At 43.1% G+C, this 24,752-nt stretch overlaps 1 protein-coding gene across 11 annotated transcripts; it reads right to left on the bottom strand.

Moving 5' to 3' along the window:
• Window positions 1-11: 11 nt before the first annotated feature.
• LOC115103127 (centrosome and spindle pole-associated protein 1-like) lies at window positions 12-23,128 on the bottom strand. Of its 11 annotated transcripts, none has more exons than XM_029623788.2 (29): window positions 22,615-23,128; window positions 21,684-21,804; window positions 21,458-21,533; window positions 21,246-21,349; window positions 20,969-21,034; window positions 20,392-20,753; window positions 16,583-16,738; window positions 15,974-16,065; window positions 15,761-15,857; window positions 14,699-15,028; window positions 14,174-14,298; window positions 12,583-12,724; window positions 11,856-11,970; window positions 11,736-11,774; window positions 11,377-11,524; window positions 10,611-10,742; window positions 9,944-10,050; window positions 9,540-9,689; window positions 9,208-9,351; window positions 8,895-9,011; window positions 8,700-8,766; window positions 8,480-8,606; window positions 5,995-6,140; window positions 2,500-2,646; window positions 2,274-2,317; window positions 2,078-2,156; window positions 1,721-1,824; window positions 1,274-1,424; window positions 12-1,138 (listed from the first exon to the last, which is right to left on the bottom strand). In XM_029623788.2, the coding sequence occupies exons 2-29, from the start codon at window positions 21,786-21,788 to the stop codon at window positions 921-923; spliced, it is 3,690 nt and encodes a 1,229-aa protein (XP_029479648.1). In that variant the 5' UTR covers window positions 21,789-21,804; window positions 22,615-23,128; the 3' UTR covers window positions 12-920. The 11 variants fall into 11 exon arrangements, with proteins under 11 accessions (XP_029479648.1, XP_029479649.1, XP_029479646.1 ...); XM_029623789.2 differs by having other exon boundaries at window positions 12-1,141; window positions 14,174-14,292; XM_029623786.2 differs by having other exon boundaries at window positions 12-1,141; window positions 22,615-23,127.
• Window positions 23,129-24,752: the final 1,624 nt, after the last annotated feature.

Genomic DNA, 24,752 nt, shown 5'->3' with positions numbered 1-24,752 from the left:
ATGTACAAAACTTCCTTATTTAAAATATAGTTTATTCTATTAAGTTGAAAATGAGGTCACATCTTGGCCAAACATTTTACACACGGTACATAAAAAATGCCATTTTAACAATTTACATTACAAATGTGGTGCTATTACTATAGAAAGATGTCCTGAACTGTTTCAAAGACTAAGAGCTCTATTCAATCCGTATTGCAGAAGTTCAGCGACAGCATTTACAGTAACCGATGCATGTCAGCTCAATCAGCGATACAGAATTAAGTCCTAAGGCAACCCTAGCACACTGTTCTTTTGGAGGATGGCAGCTGAGGCTGCAGGCTTTTGTTCCAGCCCACCTCTTACACACCTGATTTAACTAATCAACTTTAATAGTGCTTCACTGGAGACAATGCCTGCATAGTGTCCTTATAGGAATGGAGTTCCTCCTTGTACTTACTAACCATTCTGAGACAATCTGCATATTTTTCATTACAGGTCCATGAAAGTACAATCTATGCATTTTTCATAAGAAGCTCATAATTCTGCATTGCAAGAGGTATTTTGAGGTAGACCATGATACACAAGTCAAGCACTGCAAAAGTAAAGGGTTAAGTTAGTAGACACATCGATCTAGAAGCTAAAGCAGACAATCCTTCTCTGCTGAGGAGATCCTGTCAGCATGACGACTGATGTGGATGCATCAAGCCAAGTGAGGGCAGTGTACAAACGTAGGTCCCCTACACACTCAGGTTGTACAACGCAAAAATCAATATTTTACACAACAGTTTCTTCACAGAAATGTTTACACCACCATTGTGTGGCTATTTTTCCACAGAAAATCAGGTATAACACATGTTAAGCGTTGTGCATCAGTTGTACAACCTGAGTGTGTACGGGACCAAAGTGCTTTGAGTGACCGTGTTAGAGCGGAGATGGTTAGATTAGCCATGGTAGGTAGAGGGGCCTTCCCAGTCCTGCACGGTAGACTCTCTGCTGGCCAGCCTCTCCCTGCAGGGGGTCTGACCAGTCATTAAGCGCTTCAGCGTCTCTGAGGTGCCTGGCCTCATCCACGGCTCCGTGGCAACCGTATCCACGGAGCCCTGAGTGTGTGGGGTGCGAGGGGAAACCTGCGGAGACATATCTTCATCACCAGACAGGTCTGCTGGAAGAGAGAGACCGTAAACAGATATCATCAACCTAACAATGATTCATAGACAGATCTCCCAGGTAAGATGGCTGACATTGTTCCATTGGGGCACTGACAGCCTCAGTTTAATCTTTATACAACACCCACCTCTTCTGAGGCCATGGCGGCTCATAGCCAGCAGCCTCTTGGTCCTATGGTGGTTACGCTCTCTACCATGCTGCTGTGTGTTGAGACTGGCCTCTGACTGGCGGGAGTAGTTCTCTGGATGGCCAACAGGCTCTCTGGAGCTCCCCCGCTCCTAAACAAGCCAGAGCACAAGGTATAATGATGGTAGAGGAATATAGCATTTTCAATGGAGAGCTGCCACTGGCCTCTATTTAAGAAGTGAGGATATATTCATGATGTATGGGTCAGGGGTTGTATGTATCAAGTGTCTCAGTGCCGATTTAGAAACCATTTTGCCTTTTAGATCATGACGAAAAAGATTACAAGGACAAAGGGGACCTGATCCTAGATCAGCCCTCTTACTCTGATGCTTGGAGAATACTGTCCCACATATTAGAGACTGAACTTTGAGTTATAGAGGGTTCTTACATTGTGCAGGTCTGCCCTCTTGGCTAGCCTCCTCCTCTCCCTGGCTGAGAGCTGGGGCTTCTGTACAGGTGGGGGGGACACTGGAAAGGCTTCACCCATGGGATCTTGGGGCAAACCACAGGTAAATAGTTAGTGGTGTGCTTCTCAAGACACTCCTTCCCTTACAACAACTGGTGTACATCCCAAATGGCTCCCTATTGTGTACTACTTTTGACCAGGTCCCATCGGCCTCTCCCATAGGGCTCTGGTCAAAAGTAGCACATTATTTAGGGAACACGGTGCCATTTGGGACGCAGATTTAGTTGTGTGATTCTCAAGGCGCTCAATCCCATACTACACATGATAGTAGTGAACCACCAGAGGCTTTACCAACAGGGAACCTCAGACTGTCAGACTCCAACAGGGAACCTCTCATAGGATCACCCACTGCATTCCTCTGGGGAGAAGAGTGTACAGGCATTGTGTCACACACAGACAAGCATGTACTGTACAGCAAAGAGACCACTCTGTGGTTCAGGGCAATAGCTAAACAAACTGGCAAGTAGAAACTCACCAAATAATGGTTTTGTTGCTGGGGTGGTGACAAGTGAAAATAATCTGCAAAATAGAAAGACAAATGATTTCCAAGCCCTTAAAGTGCAAGTACTCCACCTGTAAATATCCTCATGTTAGTGATAAAGCAGTGAACAGAGGTGAGCAATGAGTATTTAAGCAGTTAGGTTGATATTGAGTCTGTAGTCAGCGAGTGGAGTTTGATATTGAGAGTGTGTGTTACTGACCGGCGGCAGGTTTCCTCCTCAGGCTGTTGTTGATCCTGCGTAGCTCCTCCCTGTAGTCTGCCTGTCTCTGGATGTCCACACTATGTCCATCCCTGTCGCTAGGGTGCTCACAGTAACCATGGCCTTCCACCTCTCTGGAGTCAACATCTGCAGTACAAACAAGGCTTCTCCACTCAATACACGCATGACAATCCTGATCACCCGGGTCAAAAGTAGTGCACTAAAAAGGGAACAGGAAAACGAGTGCAGACACAGCCTTAGTTGCTGCATTTGTTTTATGAGCATAGTGTGCTGTTAAAGGGCAAATCCACCACTTTTCAACCTCATTTTCATTATCTCCAGCACAATACCAGTGTAAACATGTGAAAACAGCATATTTCTACATTTTGTAGAAAAAAAAATTCAGATAAAAATATCCAATGACATCAAAAGTTACATTTTAAAAACAGTGATGTTCAAACACTAAGATTTGCAGTGCTGTGGGGAGCAATAAAATATCCTCCTGGGATTGGAAACTCAGGTTTTAAAGTTTTGAAAATCACTTTTAATCCTACCTTGTGATGTGACAATACTTTTTCTTAACCACAGATCATAGAAATGCGCTGTTTTTACACGTGGTTTCGTGCTGGAAATTATGAATAGAAGGTTGAAGTGTCAAAATTGCCCTTTTAAGACTTAACAATCAATGGCCTGGATTACATTCCACATGGCACTCCATTCCATACAGTGCGTTACTTTTAACCTGACCCTATGGGCACTGGTCAAGAGTAGACCACTACATAGGGCATGGGTTCTCAAATGTTTTGGGCCGGGGACCCCTTTAGTGATAGCAAATTCAACAGGGACCCCTCATAACTCGAGTGAGATTTAAATAGAAAACAAATCATTTGACCACGACTTTGGCAATGCATGGCCAGATGAACCAAGTCTCGGGCCCTGGGAAGAAACATTTTAAAGGCCCAACTCTTGGCATAGGAAAAAAAATGTTGCTAATTTCCTGCAATTCTACATGACTCTGTTTTGGTAAAAAAGCTGAGGGATGGGCCTGGAGAAATGTAACCATTCTCAAATTCATAGACAGAGCTATGGATGCAAGGACAATCCATAATAACAAATGTATAGTTTTAATGTTTTGAGGCTATACGGTGTTTGTTTACATTTATTTACAAACAGGGGATGTAAAACAAGCTCATATTTTGGATTCGATGGGATACAACAATTAAACCAAGCTCCTGAGGCATTTATAAAATATATATTCTTCAAGAATCAATGTATATATATATATACACACACACACACGCACAGTTGAAGTCGGAAGTTTACATACACCTTAGCCAAATACATTTAAACTCAGTTTTTCACAATTCCTCACATTTAATCATAGTAAAAATTCCCTGTCTTAGGTCAGTTAGGATCACCACTTTATTCTAAGAATGTGAAATGTCAGAATAATAGTAGAGAGAATGATTTATTTCAGCTTTTATTTCTTTCATCACATTGCCAGTGGGTCAGAAGTTTACATACACTCAATTAGTATTTGGTAGCATTGCTTTTAAATTGTTTAACTTGGGTCAACTGTTTCAGGTAGCCTTCCACAAGCTTCCCACAATAAGTTGGGTGAATTTTGGCCCATTCCGCCTGACAGAGCTGGTGTAACTGAGTCAGGTTTGTAGGCCTCCTTGCTCGCACACACTTCAGTTCTGCCCACAAATGTTCTATAGGATTGAGGTCAGGGCTTTGTGATGGCCACTCCAATACCTTGACTTTGTTGTCCTTAAGCCATTTTCCACAACTTTGGAAGTATGCTTGGGGTCATTGTCCATTTGCAAGACCCATTTGCGACCAAGCTTTAACTTCCTGACTGATGTCTTGAGATGTTACTTCAATATATCCACATAATCTTCTTTCCTCATAATGCCATCTATTTTGTGAAGTACACCAGTTCCTCCTGCAGCAAAGCACCCCCACAACATGATGCTGCCACCCCTGTGCTTCACGGTTGGGATGGTGTTCTTCGGCTTGCAAGCCTCCCTCTTTTTTTCTCCAAACAACGATGGTCATTATGGCCAAACAGTTCTATTATTGTTTCATCAAACCAGAGGACATTTCTCCAAAAAGTATGACCTTTGTCTCCATGTGCAGTTGCAAACCGTAGTCTGGCTTTTTATGGCGGTTTTGGAGCAGTGGCTTCTTCCTTACTGAAGAAGCCTTTCAGGTTATGCCAATATAGGACTCGTTTTACTGTGGATATAGATACTTTTGTACCTGTTTCCTCCAGCATCTTCAGAAGGTCCTTTGCTGTTGTTCTGGGATTGATTTGCAATTTTCGTACCAAAGTACATTCATCTTGAGGAGACAGAACGCGTCTCCTTCCTGACCGGTATGGCGGCTGCATGGTCCCATGGTGTTTATACTTGCGTACTATAGTTTGTACAGATTGTCACGAACCGGCTCAAAGTGCGTAACAAACAAGGAGACAACGTGGAGATAAGGAATAACAAAATATATTTATTTAACTAAAGTAAATCTAAATATAATTAACAATGGTGTGTGTAGTCAGTAGTGTAAGTGAGTGGTTGCGTGCATAAATGTGATAATGAGGGGTGTTGAAAATTGCCGCCACTTCCAAAATCTGTGTCTGCATGGAGAAAGTCTCCTCAATGAATGGGGAAGAGGTGCATTTATCCTGGGACACACCCGAGCCCAGGTGTGTCCCATTTCGCTGACGGCCCTCCCGGCTCCACCCACCGACATCCTATTAAGGAAAACAAGAGCAAAGAGAGTTGGAGGGTCGTCACAAGATGAACGTGGTACCTTCAGGCGTTTGGAAATTGCTCTCAGGGATGAACCAAACTTCCCATGACGTCAAGCAAAGAGGCACTGAGTTTGAAGCTAGGCCTTGAAATACATCCACAGGTACACCTCCAATTGATGTCAATTAGCCTATGAGAAGCTTCTAAAGCCATGACATAATTTTCTGGAATTTTCCAAGCTGTTTAAAAGGCACAGTCAACTTAGTGTATGTAAACCTCTGACCCCCTGGAATTGTGATACAGTGAATTATAAGTAGTGAATTATAAATGAAATAATCTGTCTGAAAAATTACTTGTCATGCACAAAGTAGACGTCCTAACTAACTTACCAAAACTATAGTTTGTTAACAAAAAATTTGTGGAGTGGTTGAAAAACAAGTTTTAATGACTCCAACCTAAGTGTATGTGAACTTCCGACTTCAACTGTTTATCATATTATTTTCATACCGAAAATGGATGTAGCAACTAAGGATTCTAGCTTTAAATTACACCACAAAACATTTTGTGGAATACAAAGTGTTAAAATGTATAATTGGTAGAGCACTGAGGATACTTAAAAAAAATAAAAAATTATATATATTTTGAGATCTGGCCACAGACCCCACTTTGACAACCCCTGACATAGGAATAGGGTGCCATTTGGGACAGGCCAATTATTCAAACAGTCACTGTATATCTTTACCTCTGTATCTGAACTGCAGCGAGTCGTGGATCCTGTGCAGGTTTTTGGGCTCTGTGTTCCTGGAGGAGGGTCTCCTGACGGGGGCCTGCAGCCGCAGTCTGGCCATGTCAAACACATCCACCTGGGGCTGCTCCCTGTCCCTGTGCCTGGACACCAGCACACAGTCACATCGTTCAGCGTGTACACACCGCACTGGGGCTAACATATAGCCTAGACCAGGGGTCGACAAAAGGTTTTTTTTTTTTTTTTTGGCCCACAAACATTTTTGAATTAATAAAAAATGGCGGTCATAGCACAGACTCTCAATTGGACATTTAAATGTTTCCCCTTAAACCACTTGAGTGTTGCTTTAGCCATATGCTTAGGGTCATTGTCCTGCTGGAAGGTGAACCTCCGTCCCAGTCTCAAATCTCTGGAAGACTGAAACAGGTTTCCCTCAAGAATATCCCTGTATTTAGCGCCGTCTATCATTCCTTCAATTCTGACCAGTTTCCCAGTCCCTCCCTGCCATTCTGCCCCACAGCATGATGCTGCCACCCCCATGCTTCACTGTGGGGATGGTGTTCTAAGGTGATGAGAGATGTTGGGTTTGCGCCAGACATAGCGTTTCCCTTGATGGCCAAAAAGCTCAATTTTAGTCACATTTGACCAGAGTACCTTCTTCCATATTTTTGGGGAGTCTGCCACATGCCTTTTGGCGAACACCAAATGTGTTTGCAAATTTTTTATTTAAGCAATGGCTTTTTTCTGACTACTCTTCCGTAAAGCCCAGCTCTGTGGAGTGTAAGGCTTAAAGTGGTCCTATGGACAGATGCTGTGGAGCTTTGCAGCTCCTTCAGGGCTATCTTTGGTCTCTTTGTTGCCTCTGATTAATGCCCTCCTTGCCTGATCCGAGTTTTGGTGGGCAGCCCACTCTTGGCAGGTTTGTTGTGGTGCCATATTATTTCTATTTTTTTAATAATGGATTTAATGGTGCTCTGTGGAATGTTCAATGTTGCAGATATTTTTTTATAACCCAACCCTGATCTGTACTTCTCCACAACTTTGTCCCTGACCTATTTGGAGAGCTCCTTGGTCTTCATGGTGCCACTTGATTGATGGTGCCCCTTGCCTAGTGGTGTTGCAGACTCTGGGGCCTTTCAGAACAGGTGTATTTTTACTGAGATCATATGACACTTAGATTGCACACAGGTGGACTTTATTTAACTAATTATGTGAATTCTGAATGTAATTGGTTGCACCAGATCTTATTTAGGGTCTTCATAGCAACGGTGGTGAATACATATGCACGCACCACATTTCTGTTTTTCATTTATAATTTTTTTGAAACAAGTAATTTTTAAATTTCACTTCACCAATTTGCACTATTTTGTTTATGTCGATTACATGAAATCCAACCAAAAATCCATTTAAAATTACAGGTTGTAATGCAACAAAATAGGAAAAATGCCAAGGGGGCTGAATACTTTTGCAAGGCACTGTATCTGTGACCAACAGATGCATACTGTATCTGTATTCCCAGTCATGTGAAATCCATAGATTAGGGTCCAATTAATTTATTTAAATTGACAAATTTCCATATGTAACTCAGTAAAAAAAAGTTATTATTTCGCGGATGACAGACATTTACGGAACGGGGAGAAAGTGCACTAACTCAACAAAAAAATGGAATGATTTTCTGTGCAGAATTTCCATATGACATCAGTTTGACTGGTTAAGTAAATAGAAATCTGGGGAAACGACCCAACATGTTTCTGATAAAATGTCAGTTCGGCTTGCACTATTCGCTTTTATGATGCTGATAAAGACAGCATGTCTACAGACAGTATCTAACAGAGCATTCTTATTCTCTCAAGATGCTGAAAGATTAATAATTTCTCCACTGCTGTTCCGGAGTCAAAATGTTGCCTTAATTTGGTGTAGAACTTTACTGCAAGAAATGCTTAATTCTACATGCACTAATATTAAGGCTATGTGAGAGGTTATAGACCTACAGTCAGTGTCCAGATTTCAGTTTCCATTTAACCCATCTGAACAGTAGGCTACTGTCCCAGTCTTGTGACTGTTTCTCAAACATTACTTTTCTGACCCTCCCTTCTTATTTATTTTCAACTCTGCATTTCACAGCTTTTCTCTTATTGAATTAAACTCCGACATTGTTCTTTTTGCCTCCAGGATTGATGTTAACTTTTTTTTAGCGTTCCCAAAAGCTTTTGGCGATTGGTGTGTAGGCTATTTGGCACGTGTACAGTTAGGCCCTAAAGCTCTCCGGATATAAATTGCACAAGAACTATACATTTATTGATTTAAGGTATTGTTTTCTGTTTTCAACCCACCCACCCTTCATCTACACAATATTTAGTCTACACCTGTCAGTCCCATGGATATAACTGTGGGGACTGTGGGTTATGAGTCAAACCATGCATCACTAACTCACAGCACTACACACGACCAACAGTGGAGGGCATCACCACACCAGTCTTACCTGTCACTCATAGGAGAGTCCAGCTCCTCCCACTCTGACTGCAGTAGCTGGCCCTCCAGTCGTTTCTGCTCGCTACGCAGCTGTCTACGCAGCTCGGACAGCTCGCTGATCACACCCCGCTGGTCCTCTGGCACAGACACACACGTCAGCATCACAGACGTTGAGAGAAAATTGAGTTTCTACCTGCTGTGTACTGTATTATAGTGTGAGGCATTGTTACCGGCGGCTCTCAGCTGGTTCCTGCGAGCTGGGACTGGGGGGGACTGGAAGCCTGACAGAGAGCGCTCCTACAGGGGGAAGAGAGGGAGGAAGACAAGATCCAGTCGTTGTGCTCCACTGATACTTCCTCAGTCAAACTATTTCTCTCCATGGTGGTGTGGAAGAGGACATGCTGTGTGCTCTGGAAGTCACTCACAGACAGGGGGACAGTAGTAACGCGATGGCTGTCCATGGACGGAGGTCTGGGGCTGTACTGGCGAGCCTGATGCCTCTTTTGGAGGGTGGGAATGGGGGGAGAGGGCTCCCTTGGTACCTTCAGACAGACAACCACATGAATGTCCTCACTTATCTCATATGAATCTCTCAGGGCCTGCTTCCTGACTAAAAAGCACTTTCAATAGAGATTGTTCATTGAGCATGCTTTTTAATCCAGGACTAGGCTTAATGTCTGAACAGTAAACCTCCTCTCAATGCTCAGAGGATCAAACAGAGCCTTCCATCGAGCTCACCTCCTGTAGGCGTGCCCATCTCTCCTTCTCATCCTGCTTCCTCAGGGCAGAGTTCTCCTTCTCCTCTGCCTCTTTCTTCGTCCTCTCCACCTCTTTCTTTCGCTCCTCAGCCAGACGGATCAGCTCATCATTCTTGGCTTTTTGCTGAAAAAAACAAACTGCTCAGTCCCCTGAGTGAATTACAATAAAGATTTGCTGAACTGAATGACTCATGTCAAACGATAGCATTCAGGTGATAGACATGTTACTTGTAGTAGTAGATGAGTATCGCAGTGTAATCTAATGCTACAGCTCCCTTAGTGAACCCAAGCCCTGGTCCAGTTAATACTGACCTCCATCTCCTTGCGTTTCTTCCTGTCCTGTTCTTCTTCATACTCTCTCTGGATGCGCTCCCTCTGCTCAGCCAGCCTCTTCTCCTCCTTCTCCTCCTGCAGCCTCTGGCACTCTCGCTCCTCCGCTTCCTTCCTCCGCTTCTCCTCAATCTTAGGCAGCAGGACAGACAACCAGGGTCATCAGTGAGACAGTCTGTATGCGTGTATCTAATCAGATATCAAAGCTGAGTGTATGGTTAACCAAATCATCAATGCGCATCAGTACAACATTGAGTTTAAGCTCAGGAATAAGCTTTTTTTTTTTAAATGTGACTTCTGATCAAGTTTAGGGGAAGGTTTATGTCTGGTGATAATATGAAAACGCTACTCTAGCCATCACAGTACTGATATGTAACATCCAGTACCTGTTGTTTGAGGTAAGCCTTGTACTTTTCCTGTTCATGGAGCTGCTGTGGTGTGGGCATGTTCCCAAAAATACTGCCTTTGGCAAACGAAGGGGCCTGAGCAAAACCTGTGTAGAGAAACCCACCAGACAAAACAACATAGTAGCTGAACATGACAATGAGTTGGACAGGATGGTGAAGCTGTAATCGCTCATGGACGGACTACGTAAACATAAATGATACCGTAGGTCTGTCATGATACAAACGGGATGCGAGACATGATGAGCAGCATTAGTTCCGGTGCTTAGGTTTTTCGCCACTGGTTATTTGGACAAATCACGATTTCACAGGTGTTAGCATCTGTTGACTTTCCGAAGCAGAGGGCTAATAGACTTGCTCGTAACTTGCAGAGAGGGTGGAGCTCTTCATTCCGGTTCCGATTCTCGCCCTCTCTCTCTTAACATGCATCGAGCATCTGACCAATTACACAAGACTTTAGTTCTGGATTAACCAAGATTACTGAGGGTGCCACTACCACTTTGGGTTGTTTCCCAAATGGCAGCCTAGACTCGGGCCCATAGGGCTTTGGTCAAAAGTAGTGCACTATGAAGGGAATAGGGTACCTTGTGGGACGCATATTTCCTCTCGGTCCATAGAATCACATCAATATGAAAACCACTGTATCTACCTGAGACTCTGTGGGTGGAGGGAGGTCTAGTGTCCTCTCGGGGCACTGCCACGGTGGCTCTTGCACTCTTCTGCCATGTCTCAGGGTTGATGTAGGCCTCTTCATTATGCTTGTGCATCTGGTGCAGATCGGCTAGTAACACAATTCACACGATTATGATTAGCAATATCCTTTACAAAGATTAAAAAACATTACACAATGGCCTTTCTCTGCTATCAGTCTCCAAAACATATGAACTGAAACAAAGTTTAGAGAATATGTGGACCATAGTGTGGAGGAAGGGAAATAACCGGGACATGGTGGAAATTACAAGATTGTTATAATGTTGTTATTGCATCAAATGGTCATTTTATGCAACAGAATAAGGGGTTGTTAGAATGCTCATCTGTGTGTGTTCTACCGAGGATGGACCTCTGGGTGATACCGCATTCCAGAGCATGAGTAAATGTTTCTGTTCTATAAGGTACCCGGGGGAGATGGCTCCAGTATGGAGTTGGGGGGCCAGACCCTGGTCTCCACACGAAGAGTCTTTCCAGCAGATACTGTCACTCCATATTTCTGTTGTGTGTCATGTAGACTGAAGGAGGTTGGACTTTGCTATAAAATGCTGTGGCTCAAACCAGCAGGTTGAGTTCTCAGTGATCACCTCCAGGGGTGGTTACCGACCAGCTCCATTACTGCACTAATTAAATAATACAGTTGGATTGTTTTGAAAAAAATCTAAGTCTTTCCTTTTGATTACAATAATTCCACCACAGGAACATACTGATGAGGTTGCCCCCGCTGTCTCTGAGAGGGGCTCCTCCTCCTCCTCTACCCCAGGGGTCGTGGTTCTTCATGTCTGCCTCCAGCTTGGCCTCGTAGCGATCTGTCTCCTCCCTGTCCAGCCTCCGCCGCTCTCGTCTCTCCTGGATCTGTAGTCAGGTTAGGACGGAACACTGATCAGACTACCAAATAAGATATTTGTCTATTCATAACGCATAACGAATCATCACCAGTCACAGAGGGCAATGGAAGAGGCTGGAGTCAAATGGTATATTGCTGTTGGAATGTCTAAACATATTCAGTTAAATACTTTTTATAACACTTGTAATATTCTATATCAAGCTACAACTCATCTGTTACCTGGCAAAAAATCTGACTCCTCCCTTTCCTGGGGTCTCCCTGCCGAAATAGCACACTCTGTGACAAAACGCATGGAGACGAAAGATTCTGCTGACTTCCACAATCACATTCTCAATGTACCTGTTGTCTTAGTGCCTCCTTGTAACGTAACACACTCTCTTTAGATGGCTTGACCTGCTCTGCAGGGAATACTCCAATCCCTGAACCCATGGTAGCAGCATCACTGGCAGGTCTGCTGAACAAGAGACAATGTTAATTCACTCATGTATTCCTTCTGTTCATTACTATAAAAAGCAGATCAATTTGAAATGTTCAATACTATGCAAAAAGGTATGGGAAACAGGAGACACAATTGATGTGGTTTGTCACTTTTCATGCCTTAAGTAATGAATATCAATGTATCACTGTGAAAAATATCATCATACAGCCACTAGGAGGCGAGAGAGCGAGACAGCTCAGAGCTGTCCAGACCAGTGCTGACTGCAGCAGTGACTCAGCAGGGAGTCACCACTCCTGTCTGTCCAGATGGCCAGTGGGCATGACCATCTCATAACAGAACACTAGCCATCGATAGGGGGAACAGCTCTGTTTGTTCCTTTAGAGGAGGTGCCCCCAACTGGTGAATAGGGGATACACTCATTGTAGGTGTTGAAGAGAGAGTCCCGATTCTCTAACCTTCTCTAGAAGTGGGCACTCGTTCACTTCCCCATATTCCTCACAGCAGTCCATTCCTTTTCAATCAATGAGGGGGAGTGTACAAGTGCACACTTCAGGAGAACGGTAGATAATCAGAATGTAGCCTAGGTGTTGAAGGGAAGAGAAAGGATGAGATTGGTACAACACATACTGTGGAGGGGGCTCTGGATGGCTGCTCCCATTGTAATGGCTGTGAGGGCTGTGTTGACCCATCTGGCTGGGGTGAGGCCCTGCAGGAGGAAGGCTGAGGTAGGACATGGGCTGCACCCCTCCTGTCAGCGGGATCTGACCATCTAACATAGAAACACAGAACACTCATTATGCTGGATCAGAGAACACATGTATTATATGCCAAAATGAAATGTGCACACTACTTAGTATGAAGTGATGCATTGGTTATGCATACTAAATAGTATGCTAGTATGGACATAGGGACATAGTAAATTGTTTTCACTCCAGCAAACATCCATTCATTTTTTTGTAAGTGTATTGTAACATGGAACTCTTTTCATGTGTTAATATAGACTAAGCTAAGGACCCTGGAACTAAACACCTCCCTCTGCAACTGGATTCTGGACTTCCTGACCGGTCACCCCCAGGTGGAAAGGGTAGGTAACAACACATCCACCACGCTGATCCTCAACACGGGGGCTCCTCGGGTGTGTGCTCAGTCCCCTCCTGTACTCCCTGTTCACTCATGACTGCATGCCAAGGCACGACTCCAACACCATCGTTAAGTTTTCCGATGACAACAGTGGTAGGACTGATCACCAACAGCGACGAGACAGCCTATAGTGAGGTCAGCGACCTGGCTGTCTGGTGCCAGGACAACAACCTCTCCCTCAACATGATCAAGACAAAGGAGATGATTGTGGACTACAGGAAAAGGAGGACCGAGCACGCCCCCATTCTCATCGACGGGGCTGCAGTGGAGCAGGTTGAAAGCTTCAAGTTCCTTGGTGTCCACATCACCAACAAACTAACATGGTCCAAGCACACCAAGACAGTCGTGAAAAGGGCACGACAAAACCTATTCTCCCTCAGGAGACTAAAAAGATTTGGCATGGGTCCTCAGATCCTCAAAAGGTTCTACAGCTGCACCATCGAGCGCAATACTGGTTGTATTATTGCCTGGTACCACAACTGCTCGACCTCAAACCGCAAGGCACTAGTGCGTATGGCCCAGTACATCACTGGAGCCAAGCTTCCTGCCATCCAGGACCTGTATACCAGGCGATGTCAGAGGAAGGCCCTAAAAATTGTCAAAGACTCAAGCCACCCTAGTCATAGACTGTTCTCTCTGCTACCGCACGGCAAGCGGTACCGGAGCGCCAAGTCTAGGTTCAAGAGGCTTCTAAACAGCTTCTACCCCCAAGCCATAAGACTCCTGAACATCTAATCAAATGACTACCAACACTATTTGCATTAACCCCCCCTCTTTTACACTGCTGCTATTCTGTTTATTATCTATCCATCGTCACTAACTCTACCTACATGTACAGCTCAATTACCTCGACACCGGTGCCCCCGCACATTGACTCTGTACTGGTACCCCCTGTATATAGCCTCGCTTTTGTTATTTTACTGCTGCTCTTTAATTATTTGTTACTTTTATATATATTTTTTTTGTATTTTTCTTAAATGCATTGTTGGTTAAGGGCTTGTAAGTACTTCACTGTTGTATTCGGCATGTGACAAATAAAATTTTATATATAATAGACTGGTAGGTAGGTGGTGCATACAGATGGCCAGGTTAGGGTCCAGTGGGTTCCTTGCACCATAGTAGAGATGGGCCTCATCATAGGGACTTCTATATGCGTCTGCCAATGTGGATGGTGGATGAGGAAGGAAACCTGCCATCCTGAAACTCAAAATCATACGGCAATGTTAAATTGTCAGACAAAAAAAGAATGTAGTGAATTTATCAGATTGAAAACACACCTGGTCTATTCAAAATGGCACCCTTTTTCCTATATAGTGCACCACTTTTGACTGGAGCCCGGGTGCCATTTAGGACTCAGGCCAGGATTACTGTCATAGCAACCTAGGTGGCAGGTAGCCTAGTGGTTTGAGCATTGGGACAGTAAGTGAAAGGTTGCTGGTTCGAATACCTGACAAGGTGAAACATTTGTCGATCTGGCTTTGAGCAAGGCACTTAACCCTAATTTGCTGCAGAGATGCCATACTACTATGGCTGACCCTGTAAAACAACATTTCACTCTACCTTTCCAGTGTAATGTTATGTGACAATCTTTTTTTTGTTTTACCTGGGAGTGTCCATGCTCCTGTGAATGGCCTGGCTATAAGGGGAGGTGCCTCCACTGTTGAGGCCCAGGGTGTGGCTGTAGTCCAGCAGGGGGGACTGGAAGGCCACGCAGGGCTGCTCAGGGGGAAGCCTCTCTCTGTTTTCCTCACTGGGTCTCTCATTCAACTCATCCCCTGGTAGGTCCACAGCTTGGCCTGGTGGGTACCAGCTGTCTTTTCTCTTTCTGGCATGGTCATCACTATTCACTGCTCCAAACTGTTTGATCCGATCTGCCTTTTCCTCTGGGTCAGTTGTCCCTGTCACAGCAACTCTGAGCTCTAAATCCTTCTCCCTAATACGACAAAGGACATAACACACAGCTCATATGAGGTATCCATATCTGTGTTTGAAAACCTTATTGTCTATCTTGTGCGATGGGCTACATGATGTACATAGACGCATTTTAGCAGCATTGTGGTCGGAGGTAGATTTGTTTAAGCTGCGTTTACACAGGCAGCCCAATTCTGATAATTTTGAATCTTATTTTACTCCATATATGAACAACAACTTACAGATGCACACAAACAACTTATTTTACCTTTAACTAGGCAAGTCAGTTAAGAACAACATTTTCAATGACGGCCTAGGAACAGTGGGTTAACTGCCTTTTTCAGGGGCAGAACGACAGATTGTTTTACCTTGTCAGCTCGGGGATTTTATCTTGCAACCTTTCGGTTACTAGTCCAACGCTCTAACCACTAGGCTACCCTGCCACCCAATGACTTCATCTCATCTGCCCAGACAGGCATGCTCACAACCCCATCCCTAGTGCCTGCATTATTTTCCATTTGGCCTTAAAATGTTTTTCTCGTCGCCCATACCATTTCAATATTTCAATAATTATTGGCAAAAGATCTGATTTGTCAAAATATTAGAATTGGGTTGCCTGTGTAAAGGCAGCCTTATAATCAAATCTACCTCAGACTACAAAGCTGCTAAAATGTAGCCCATCTCACTAAGATGGAAAATGTAAGGGTTTGTTCTTCATTGGACAGCAGGATCAAACGCAGATATTGACACCCACCTCTTTTTATTCCTTTGCTGTTCAGCTATCTGCTCCTGCAGCTCATGCCTGTACCTCTCCTTCCTTCCCTGCAAGGCAGCAGCTGCATCTGTAGCCCCTGTCAGACATGCCATGTCACCACATTTGAGGAATATCACCAAATGTTCAATTCGTCCCCAAAAAAAACACAGTAGTTAATCTTAGTAATGAACTTCAGAACAGAGTGGGTCTTACCAATCATAAGCCCGGTAACGAATTCAACCTCGTCCTTCTTGGTAGAGGATCTGGATCTTCCACTGGGTCTCATCCCTGCTGGTACCTGCAGCCTGGCAGATAGGACGTCAATCAGCACTCACAGTACACTCATCATACCTCACAGACGATTGTCTCTCGGTATTCTTCAATGTTTGTTTAGTGAGCGAGTGGTTGAATTGTGTGAGTGAAGTTTTGAGTGCAGAGGGTAACAAAATGCTTAAGATCCACTATTGGTTTGTCTGATTTCAGGCCGGCTTGGGATTTAATACGGATTGTACGAGCGGAATCTAAATCAACAAGCCATGATCCAGCTACAGTGTGACATCAGACCTTTCATCTGTCCTTTTCCATCCAATGTCCTTAAAATTGAAACCAAAAAATTTGTTTTATCCAGATTAAAGTTGATATTTTGTCTACTGTTTACATACATTTACATAGAGAAAACGCACTGCATTATAAAATCCATAACAAAAAGAGAGACATGGCAGTCCAATCATGTTCACTTGTCCAAATTGGTTTTAGCACAATCCTTTGGAAGTTAAAGTTATCAAAATTATAGTTATAGTGATTTAGTACAACTTGACGTACTTGGGTTTGGGGGTTGGAGAGGATGTCCCCCGGCTTGCCTCCAAATAATCCTCATCAGGAACAACAGACCCGTTAGTCTCCTTCCTGTCTGCATATTGACTACTCTCTGTGTAGTCAGGCAGTTCAGCACCTCTGTCCCTGAGCCTTGATATGTCCCTGGGCAAAAAAGAGGAAGACAATGAACAATACTTTTTCAAAACATAGACATAAAAACATACTGCAAATACCATGTCAGTAGGAATAGTTAACCAATTACATAGCTAAAAACTGAAACCATTAAAGGTAAGTGTAACATCATTAACAAGTTGGGCCAACAGGGAATGGGTGGAGGGAGAGGATAAAATGTAATTTGTTTTAATATTATTTCATATTGTATATTTGTGCCTTTTTCTTTGTTTGCTGTTCAGGTAAGAAAAAACGGTATATTTGTAATTACACATGACAAGAATTGCACGACAATGGCACCGTGACTAGGAACATGTACGTGTACAAACAGACTGCCTATGACCTCCGTAAATCAAGAGGCAAATCGACAGTACAGGGACAAAGTGGATTCGCAATTCAACGGCTCAGACACGAGATATACGTGGAAGGGGCTCCAGACAATCACGAATTATAAAATGGAAAGCTAACCACGTGGAAGACACTGACGCCTCGCTCCCAGACAAGCTAAACACCTTCTTCGCCCGCTTGGAGGAAAACATTGAGCCGCTGACACGGGCCCCCGCTGCTCACGAGAACTGTCTGCTCTCCTTTGCCGTGGTCATTTAAGCGTGTTAACCCTCGCATGGCTGCCGGCCCAGACAGCGTCCAAAACACTGCCTTATCCCACCTGGACAAGAGAAATACCTAATGTAAGAATGCTTTTCATTGACTACAGCTCAGCCTTCAACACCATAGTGCGCTCCAAGCTCATCACTAAGCTCAGGACCCTGGGTCTGAACCCCGACCCTATGCAACTGGGACCGGGATTTCCTGACGGGCTGACCCCAAGTGGGAGCGTGCTCAGCCCTCTCCTGTACTCCCTGTTAACTCATGACTGCGTGGCCACGCACGTCTCCAAATCAATCATCAAGTTTGTTGACGACACAATAGTGGTAGACCTGATTAACAACAACAACGAGACAGCCTTCAGAGAGGAGATGAGAGCCCTGGCTGAGTGGTGCCAGGAAAATAACCTCTCCCTCAATGTCAACAAACAGGAGCTGAATGTGGACTACAGGAGACAGCAGAGAGCACATCCCCATCGGCGGGCTGCAGTGGAGTTCCTCGGTGTGCACATCACTGACAACCTGAAATGGTCCCTTGACACAGTGTGTAGAAGGTGCCACATCACCTCTTCAACCTCAGGAGGCTGAAGAGGTTCGGCTTGGCCCCCAAGACCCTCACAAACTTCTACAGAAGCACCATTGAGAGCATCCTGTCGTGCTGTATCACTGCCTGGTACGGCAATTGCAACATCCACAACCACAGGGCCACCCAGAGGGTGGTGGTGCGGTCAGCCCAACGAATCACACTTCCTGCCCTCCAGGACATCTACAGCACCCGGTGTCATAGGAAGGCCAAGAAGATCATCAAGGACCCCAGCCCCGTTCACCCCGCTACCATCTAGGAGGTGGAGACGGTGCAAGTGCATCAAAGCTGGGACAGAGAGACTGATGAACAGCTACTATCTCCAGGCCATCAGACTGTTAAACAGTCACCACTAGCTGGCCTCCGCCCAGTACCCTGCCCTGAACCTTAGTCACTGTTACTAACCAGCTACCACCCAGTACTCTACACTGCACCTTAGAGACTGCTGCTGTATGTACATATTAAAGTGACCAGTGTTCAATGACTGTTCACATACGGTTTTATCCACTTTATCTATATACTGTATTCTAGTCATGTCTCATCCTATACAACTACTGCTGTACACACCTCTTCTATTCATATACTATCTAAAAGTCACCATTGGTGATTTATCAATATATTGATAAAAGTCACCTTGTCCGAGAGATTTATATTGTCATCAAAAGGGTAGGGTAAGCCTACATGAAACACAGCCCTTATTTTAAGTGTTTCTAAAATTCCTTATGGGAAAAATTAATGGTGGAAAAACTATTGGAACCAGTTCTCTGTTTGACTGCAAGGTTTTAAGGGTATTATGACACCTCCATTATGGAATTAGGTTTTTTAGAAATGTTTATAGATTAATGAAAATCTGAAATGTCAAGTCAATAAGTATTCAACCCCTTTTATGACAAGCGTAAATAAATTCAGGAGTAAAAATTTGCTTTAACAAGTCTGATAAGTTGCATGGACTAACTCTGTGCAATAATGGTGTTTAACATGATTTTGAATGACTGCCCCATCTCTGTAATCCCCACATACAGGTAATTGTAAGGTCCCTCAGTCAAACAGTGCATCTCAAGCACAGATTCAACCACAACGACCAGGGAGGTTTTCCAATGCCTTGCAAAGATGGGCACGTATTGGTAGATAAAAATACATTAAAAATATCACATTGAAAATCCCTTTGACCATAGTGAAGTTCTTAATTACACTTTGGATGGTGTATCCATACAACCAAGTCACTACAAAGATAAGTGTGTTTTTCCTAACTCAGTTAACGGAGAGGAAGGAAACCACTCAGGGATTTCACCATGAGGCCAATGGTGATTTTAAACCAGTTACAGAGTTAAATGGCTGTGATAGGAGATAACTGAGTATGGATCAACAACATTGTAGTTATGCAATACTGACCTAAATAACAGAGTGAAAAGAAGGAAGCCTATACAGAATACAAATATTCCAAAACATGCATCTTGTTTGCAATAAGGCACTAAAACTGCAAAAAATGTGGCAAAGAAATTAACTTTATGTCCTGAATACAAAGCATTATGTTTGGGGCACTTCCAATAGAACACATCACTGAGTGCAACCCTTCATATTTTAAAACATGGTGGTGGCTGCATCATGTTATGGGTATGCTCTTCATCGGCAAGGGAGTTTTTTGGGGGATAAAAAGAAAAAAGAGCTAAGCACAGGTGAAGTCCTAGAGGAAAACCTGGTTCAGTCTGCTTTCCAACAGACACTGGGAGACAAATCCACTTTCATCAGGACAATAACCTAAAACACAAGGCCAATTATACACTGGAGTTACTTACCAAGACAACATTGAATGTTCCTTAGTGGCCTAGTTACAGTTTTGATTTAAATCACTTGAAGTTCTATGGCTGTCTTGCAATAATCAACAACCAACTTGACAGAGCTTGAAGAATTTTAATTATTGTGCAATCCAGGTTTGCAAAGCACTTAAGAGACTTGCCCAGAAAGACTCACAGCTGTAATCAATGCCAAAGGTGATTCTAAGATGTATGGACTCTGGGTTGAATAATTATCGAATAACATATGTTTTATTTCTATTAATAAATAAAAAGTTAATTTTTCTTCCACTTTGACATTGAAGTATTTTGTGTTGATTTTTGACCAAAAAAAAGACAATTAAATCCATTTTAATCCAACTTTGTAACCACACAATTAAGAAAGTCAAGTGTGTGAATACTTTATGAAGGTACTGTATTTATATTCTGGTCTCTGACATTGCTTGCTCTGATATGATTTAATTTATTTAAACGTTTTGGATTAGTTGTGTATTGCTAGGTATTACTGCTCTGTTGGAGCTAGAAAACATAAGCATTTCGCTGCACAGGTGATAAAATCTGCAAATCTGGGTACGCGACCAATAAATATTGATTTGTTTTGACCTTATGTCCAAAAATATTTTATTTGAATCACATAGGAAGTGTTTTTTTTTTTTTAAATACCTTAAGTCTGTTTTGTAGTGTCTTCTTTGCCACGTCCTCTCTTCTCTCTCTAGCCTCATCTGCCTTGGTCTCCTTCTCATCATCAGATCCAGCTCTTCCTCTGTGAGGTCTGCCTCAGAGTCAAAGTCCACTCTCACCAACCTGGCCCTCTCTCTGGGAAGCAGCAGCTCATCCTCACGCCACAGGCCCTCCATCCTCCTGCCCTCCACTAGGCAGCGTCCTCCCCTGTGCAGTCCCCTCCTTCCTTCTGTCAGCGTGGCTGCATCTCTCATGGAGGGGGCCTGCTTGGGGTGCACCGGGGGTCGGGGGCTGCAGTGGACAACAGGTATTTCTGGAGGAGCTCTGAGAGAAGCAAGCTGCTCCTGTGTGTATGAGGGGGAAAGGACAGCTTAAAAATTATCGACTTTTCGTTCCAAGCACACGTTTTACTTGCAGAAGATAGAGTTGAGCACGTTCTCTTAAGACATGTTTAAGATGACCTGACGTCTAAAGTTCTTTCTCTCTCAATGAATTCTAAGCGGCTTCAGTTGACTGAGCATGGTATAAAATAGGCTATATGCAGAACTGTCTAGGTTACCTTCGCAGCTCTCCTCTCACCAATGGGAAGGGATGGTTCTGGTTCTGCAGCATTGAGATGTTTTTTCTATAATTAAGGAACAAAATTGGCCAAATCAGCCCATATCAGAGATTGTAAAAAAAAAAGATACATATTTGGTAGAAAAATATTTGGAAGATAACTGCACTGACTCCTTGCATCCACAACATTCCAGTAAATCTTGTGGCCCATGCATGGATGCTGACAGGTTACAAAGTAGTAAAAACTATATAACTTTTGGCATTGGTAATATTATTACCTGAGCCACGTAGCGTCTGTAGTCCAGACGGAGCTCTTGCTGTAACTTCTGTTTCTTCCTCTCATAGTCTTCACCCAAAGGTAAACTTAGACAACAATTCTCCTCTGAAAAACAGGATGGCATACATGAAATAAGGCCTCCCAACAGCCAGGATTTAGATCTACCACAAAGTGCTTACAAATTAGGTTTATAACTTCAAATCTATACTGTACCCTTCCCTTGTTCTGTGGCTGACTTAAATATTCGGATATTTGTGAATGTGGGGTCATGGGCCTTGTAGTCTTTTGTCTGTTGATCAGTAAATACGTCACAGGTCAGAAAATTGCAATAATTTGTTCAGCTGTCACCAAACACATAAAGTAGCATGCATTGCACTCATGTCCAAGTCCAACATTTTCAGTATTCTAGCACCACAGTAAAAGGAGCATTGAAACACACCCTTATTTCAAGGTAAGGTGGATCCTGTTCCAAGCTGGCTTTATCCTCTGCCACTCTGTCCTTCTGTTGCTGGATGAATTTCTCAAGTTCATCATCCATCTCCATTTATAATACAGACTCACTGAAAAAGACAGTGACAAAATGTCAAATGTATAAATACAGCTCAACTGTACTAGCAACGTACACACAGTATAACGTTATCTAGCTAGTAAACAGACACTTCAATGTTTCTGTGAAATGGTTCAAATAGAGATGATGTTGACGTTTGCAAGAAAGGTCTTGAATTGTAAACATTTGGGCGCTACTGGTAGCTAACTGGCTACGTTATCGTACAGTAGCAGCTAGGTAACGTTAGCTAGGTAGCTAGCATGACTGTAACTAAACCATCTACGTATGCTGTTGTAATTTCCTCTGATCATCTCATTGACAAAATGTAGCAATGACCCACTGTCTCTTTAATTTCTGTTGTCAAGCAACCACTGAACACAAAATCATGTTTTAGCGAGAGACATGTGGTCGTACTTCGTAACTCTTGCGTTGTTAATTAAACAGAAAATAGAATGTCCAGTCAGCGGTGCCGTTGATTTGTGTTTATTCTGACTATAGACAGAAGGAAGCACATAAAAAACACACATTAGGGCCAGGCACTGGTTTTAGCTAACTAGCATTTAAACCATACCTAGCTAGCTAACAAGCAAACTGACGTTAACGCTACACGAAAACATGAATACTTTTACACGAGTAAGCGAACATGCCAGATTCTCATTATAAACTCAATTAGCTAGCTAACGGAAGTTAGTTGGCCAGCTAACCTGTTTGCTAGCTCACGCTACAACGACAAATGAATGCAAGTCAGGCGTTGACTGGAAAACTGTTGCCGAGTTTCCTAACACACCAAGTGAAATATTAAAATGGCATAAACAATACTCACCATTTGAGCAACCAAGTTAGCTAGCGAACATGCTAACATTTGCTACTCAGGTAGCTAAAGCTACAAGGCAACAGCTGCCAAATGGCAACAGCAAAGATTATGGATATACTGACAAGATACACGTTTCTCCGCCCTAACAATAGAGCCCCACAGTACGAGTCATAATCAAATGTTCCCTCTAACATGAGCAAATGTCAGGTCTTGAACCTTGTGAAATTGCTGTGCAATTTCCGGCGAGCGTTTACTGTACCCGTTTTAATTTACTGTTCTAACAGTGGCCAATCAGGCTACTGTGGCTAACTGATCATAATGTAGGCCTACCAGAGGGGCCTAGGATAAAAAAAACAATGAAGAAAATGCATCACATAACATTTTAAAATGGAAATAGCAGTTCTATCATTCAGCATACAGTATCAACCAATGTGTGGTGTTCAATGTAGGCCTAAATTCGATGTGGCTTTCCGTCCAACATCTCAGACCCTATCAAATCATCACAAAATAATAATGCATGTTCAACCGTTTCCTCTACCACTCATCCATTACACATTCCAGTACCATGTTAACCTATTAATTTCAAATATGAATTAAATCCGGTATGCCCTAATCACATCCTACACAACATCCTCCCTTCTGTTCCCATGACATGACACTATCTCCCGTACAGATTTCTTTGTACTATATAACACATTTCTGCCCTTACTACTTTCATCCCATTGTCTCTGCCAGCAACCTAACCCATTTTTACAAATCAATGTTTTAATTTCCCCTCTACCCAACTACACCTTTTGTCTTGTTTTGCACACTTTGTACAAAATAATCAAATGCAGTACTACAGGATATTTCTGAACGTAGCTCTTTATTAGCTAGCTATAACTGGCATGTTCACGTATCGCCAACCAGGATCAAACTGCCGATGACCTTACCATTTGGGTGATCAATATGATATGGCGGGAAAATTTATCCAGTATTTTTACACATATGAATATTACACCTTTATATCCACAAAATTATTTTTCACTGCTCTTTTTGTTATTATATCTACTATATAATTTCCATAAACACCTGTATGAGCCGGAATCCAACAGTACTGAATTTCAATAGCATTTCAATGTAACCCCAACAACATCATCATCATTATTATTATTTCTAACCATAAATCCTCATGTTCTGACTTTCACACAAGCAGTTTAGAGGGAACATTGGTCATATCAGTCAAACAAGGAAAGGAACCATTAATTTTTCCCATAGGGGATTTTAGAAACACTTAAAATAAGGGCTGTGTTTCTTGTAAGCTTACCCTGATGTGACGTTTTAATAACTAGATCTCTCTCTAGGACAAGGTTACTTTTATCAATAGAGTCACCTGTATTTACCTAATAGCTAATGTGGCTATCATAAAGAACTACAAATGCCATGATGACCTGGACGAGACTGATAAATCGAGGCAAAGGTAAGACTCTGGATAACTAAAGGTCCTCAATGATGTCCCCATTGCCCTTGATTCCAAGCAATGTTGTGATGCTATTTTTATTGACTTGGACAAAGCTTTTGATACGGTAGACCATTCCATTCTTTTGGGCCAGCTAAGGAGTATTGGTGTCTCTGAGGGGTCTTTGGCCTGGTTTGCTAACTTTCTCTCTCAAAGAGTGCTGTCGCAGCCACTGCCTGTCACCAAGGGAGTACCCCAAGGCTCAAACCTAGGCCCCACACTCTTCTCAATTTACATCAACAACATAGCTCAGGCAGTAAGAAGCTCTCTCATCCATTTATTTGCAAATGATACAGTCTCATACTCAGCTGGCCCCTCCCCAGATTTTGTGTTAAATGCTCTACAACAAAGCTTTCTTAGTGTCCAACAAGCTTTCTCTAACCTTAGCCTTGTTGTGAACACCTCCAAAACAAAGGTAATGTGGTTTGGTAAGAAGAATGCCCCTCTCCCCACAGGTGTGATTACTACCTCTGAGGGTTTAGAGCCTGAGGTAATCATCTCATATAAGTACTTGGGAGTATGGCTAGACAGTGCACTGTCCTTCTCTCAGCACATATTCAAGCTGCAGGCTAAGTTAAATCTAGACTTGGTTTCCTCTATTGTACTCGCTCCTCTTTCACCCCAGCTGCAAAACTAACCCTGATTCAGA

Source organism: Oncorhynchus nerka, linkage group LG20 (assembly GCF_034236695.1).
Source record: "Oncorhynchus nerka isolate Pitt River linkage group LG20, Oner_Uvic_2.0, whole genome shotgun sequence".
In the NCBI taxonomy this organism is placed as follows: Eukaryota; Metazoa; Chordata; class Actinopteri; order Salmoniformes; family Salmonidae; genus Oncorhynchus; species Oncorhynchus nerka.
Note: the sequence above shows the minus strand (reverse complement) of the source record. Positions and strands in the feature narration are given on the sequence as shown.

Coding starts and splice junctions, on each gene's coding strand:
- LOC115103127 (XM_029623786.2), bottom strand. CDS start 21,788: ATGGAGATGGATGATGAACTTGAGAAATTCATCCAGCAACAGAAGGAC. Junction 16,739..20,391: donor CACTACAAAACAGACTTAAG/GTATTTAAAAAA, acceptor TTTTTTGCCCAG/GGACATATCAAGGCTCAGGG. Junction 9,012..9,207: donor GATGGGCACGCCTACAGGAG/GTGAGCTCGATG, acceptor GTCTGTCTGAAG/GTACCAAGGGAGCCCTCTCC.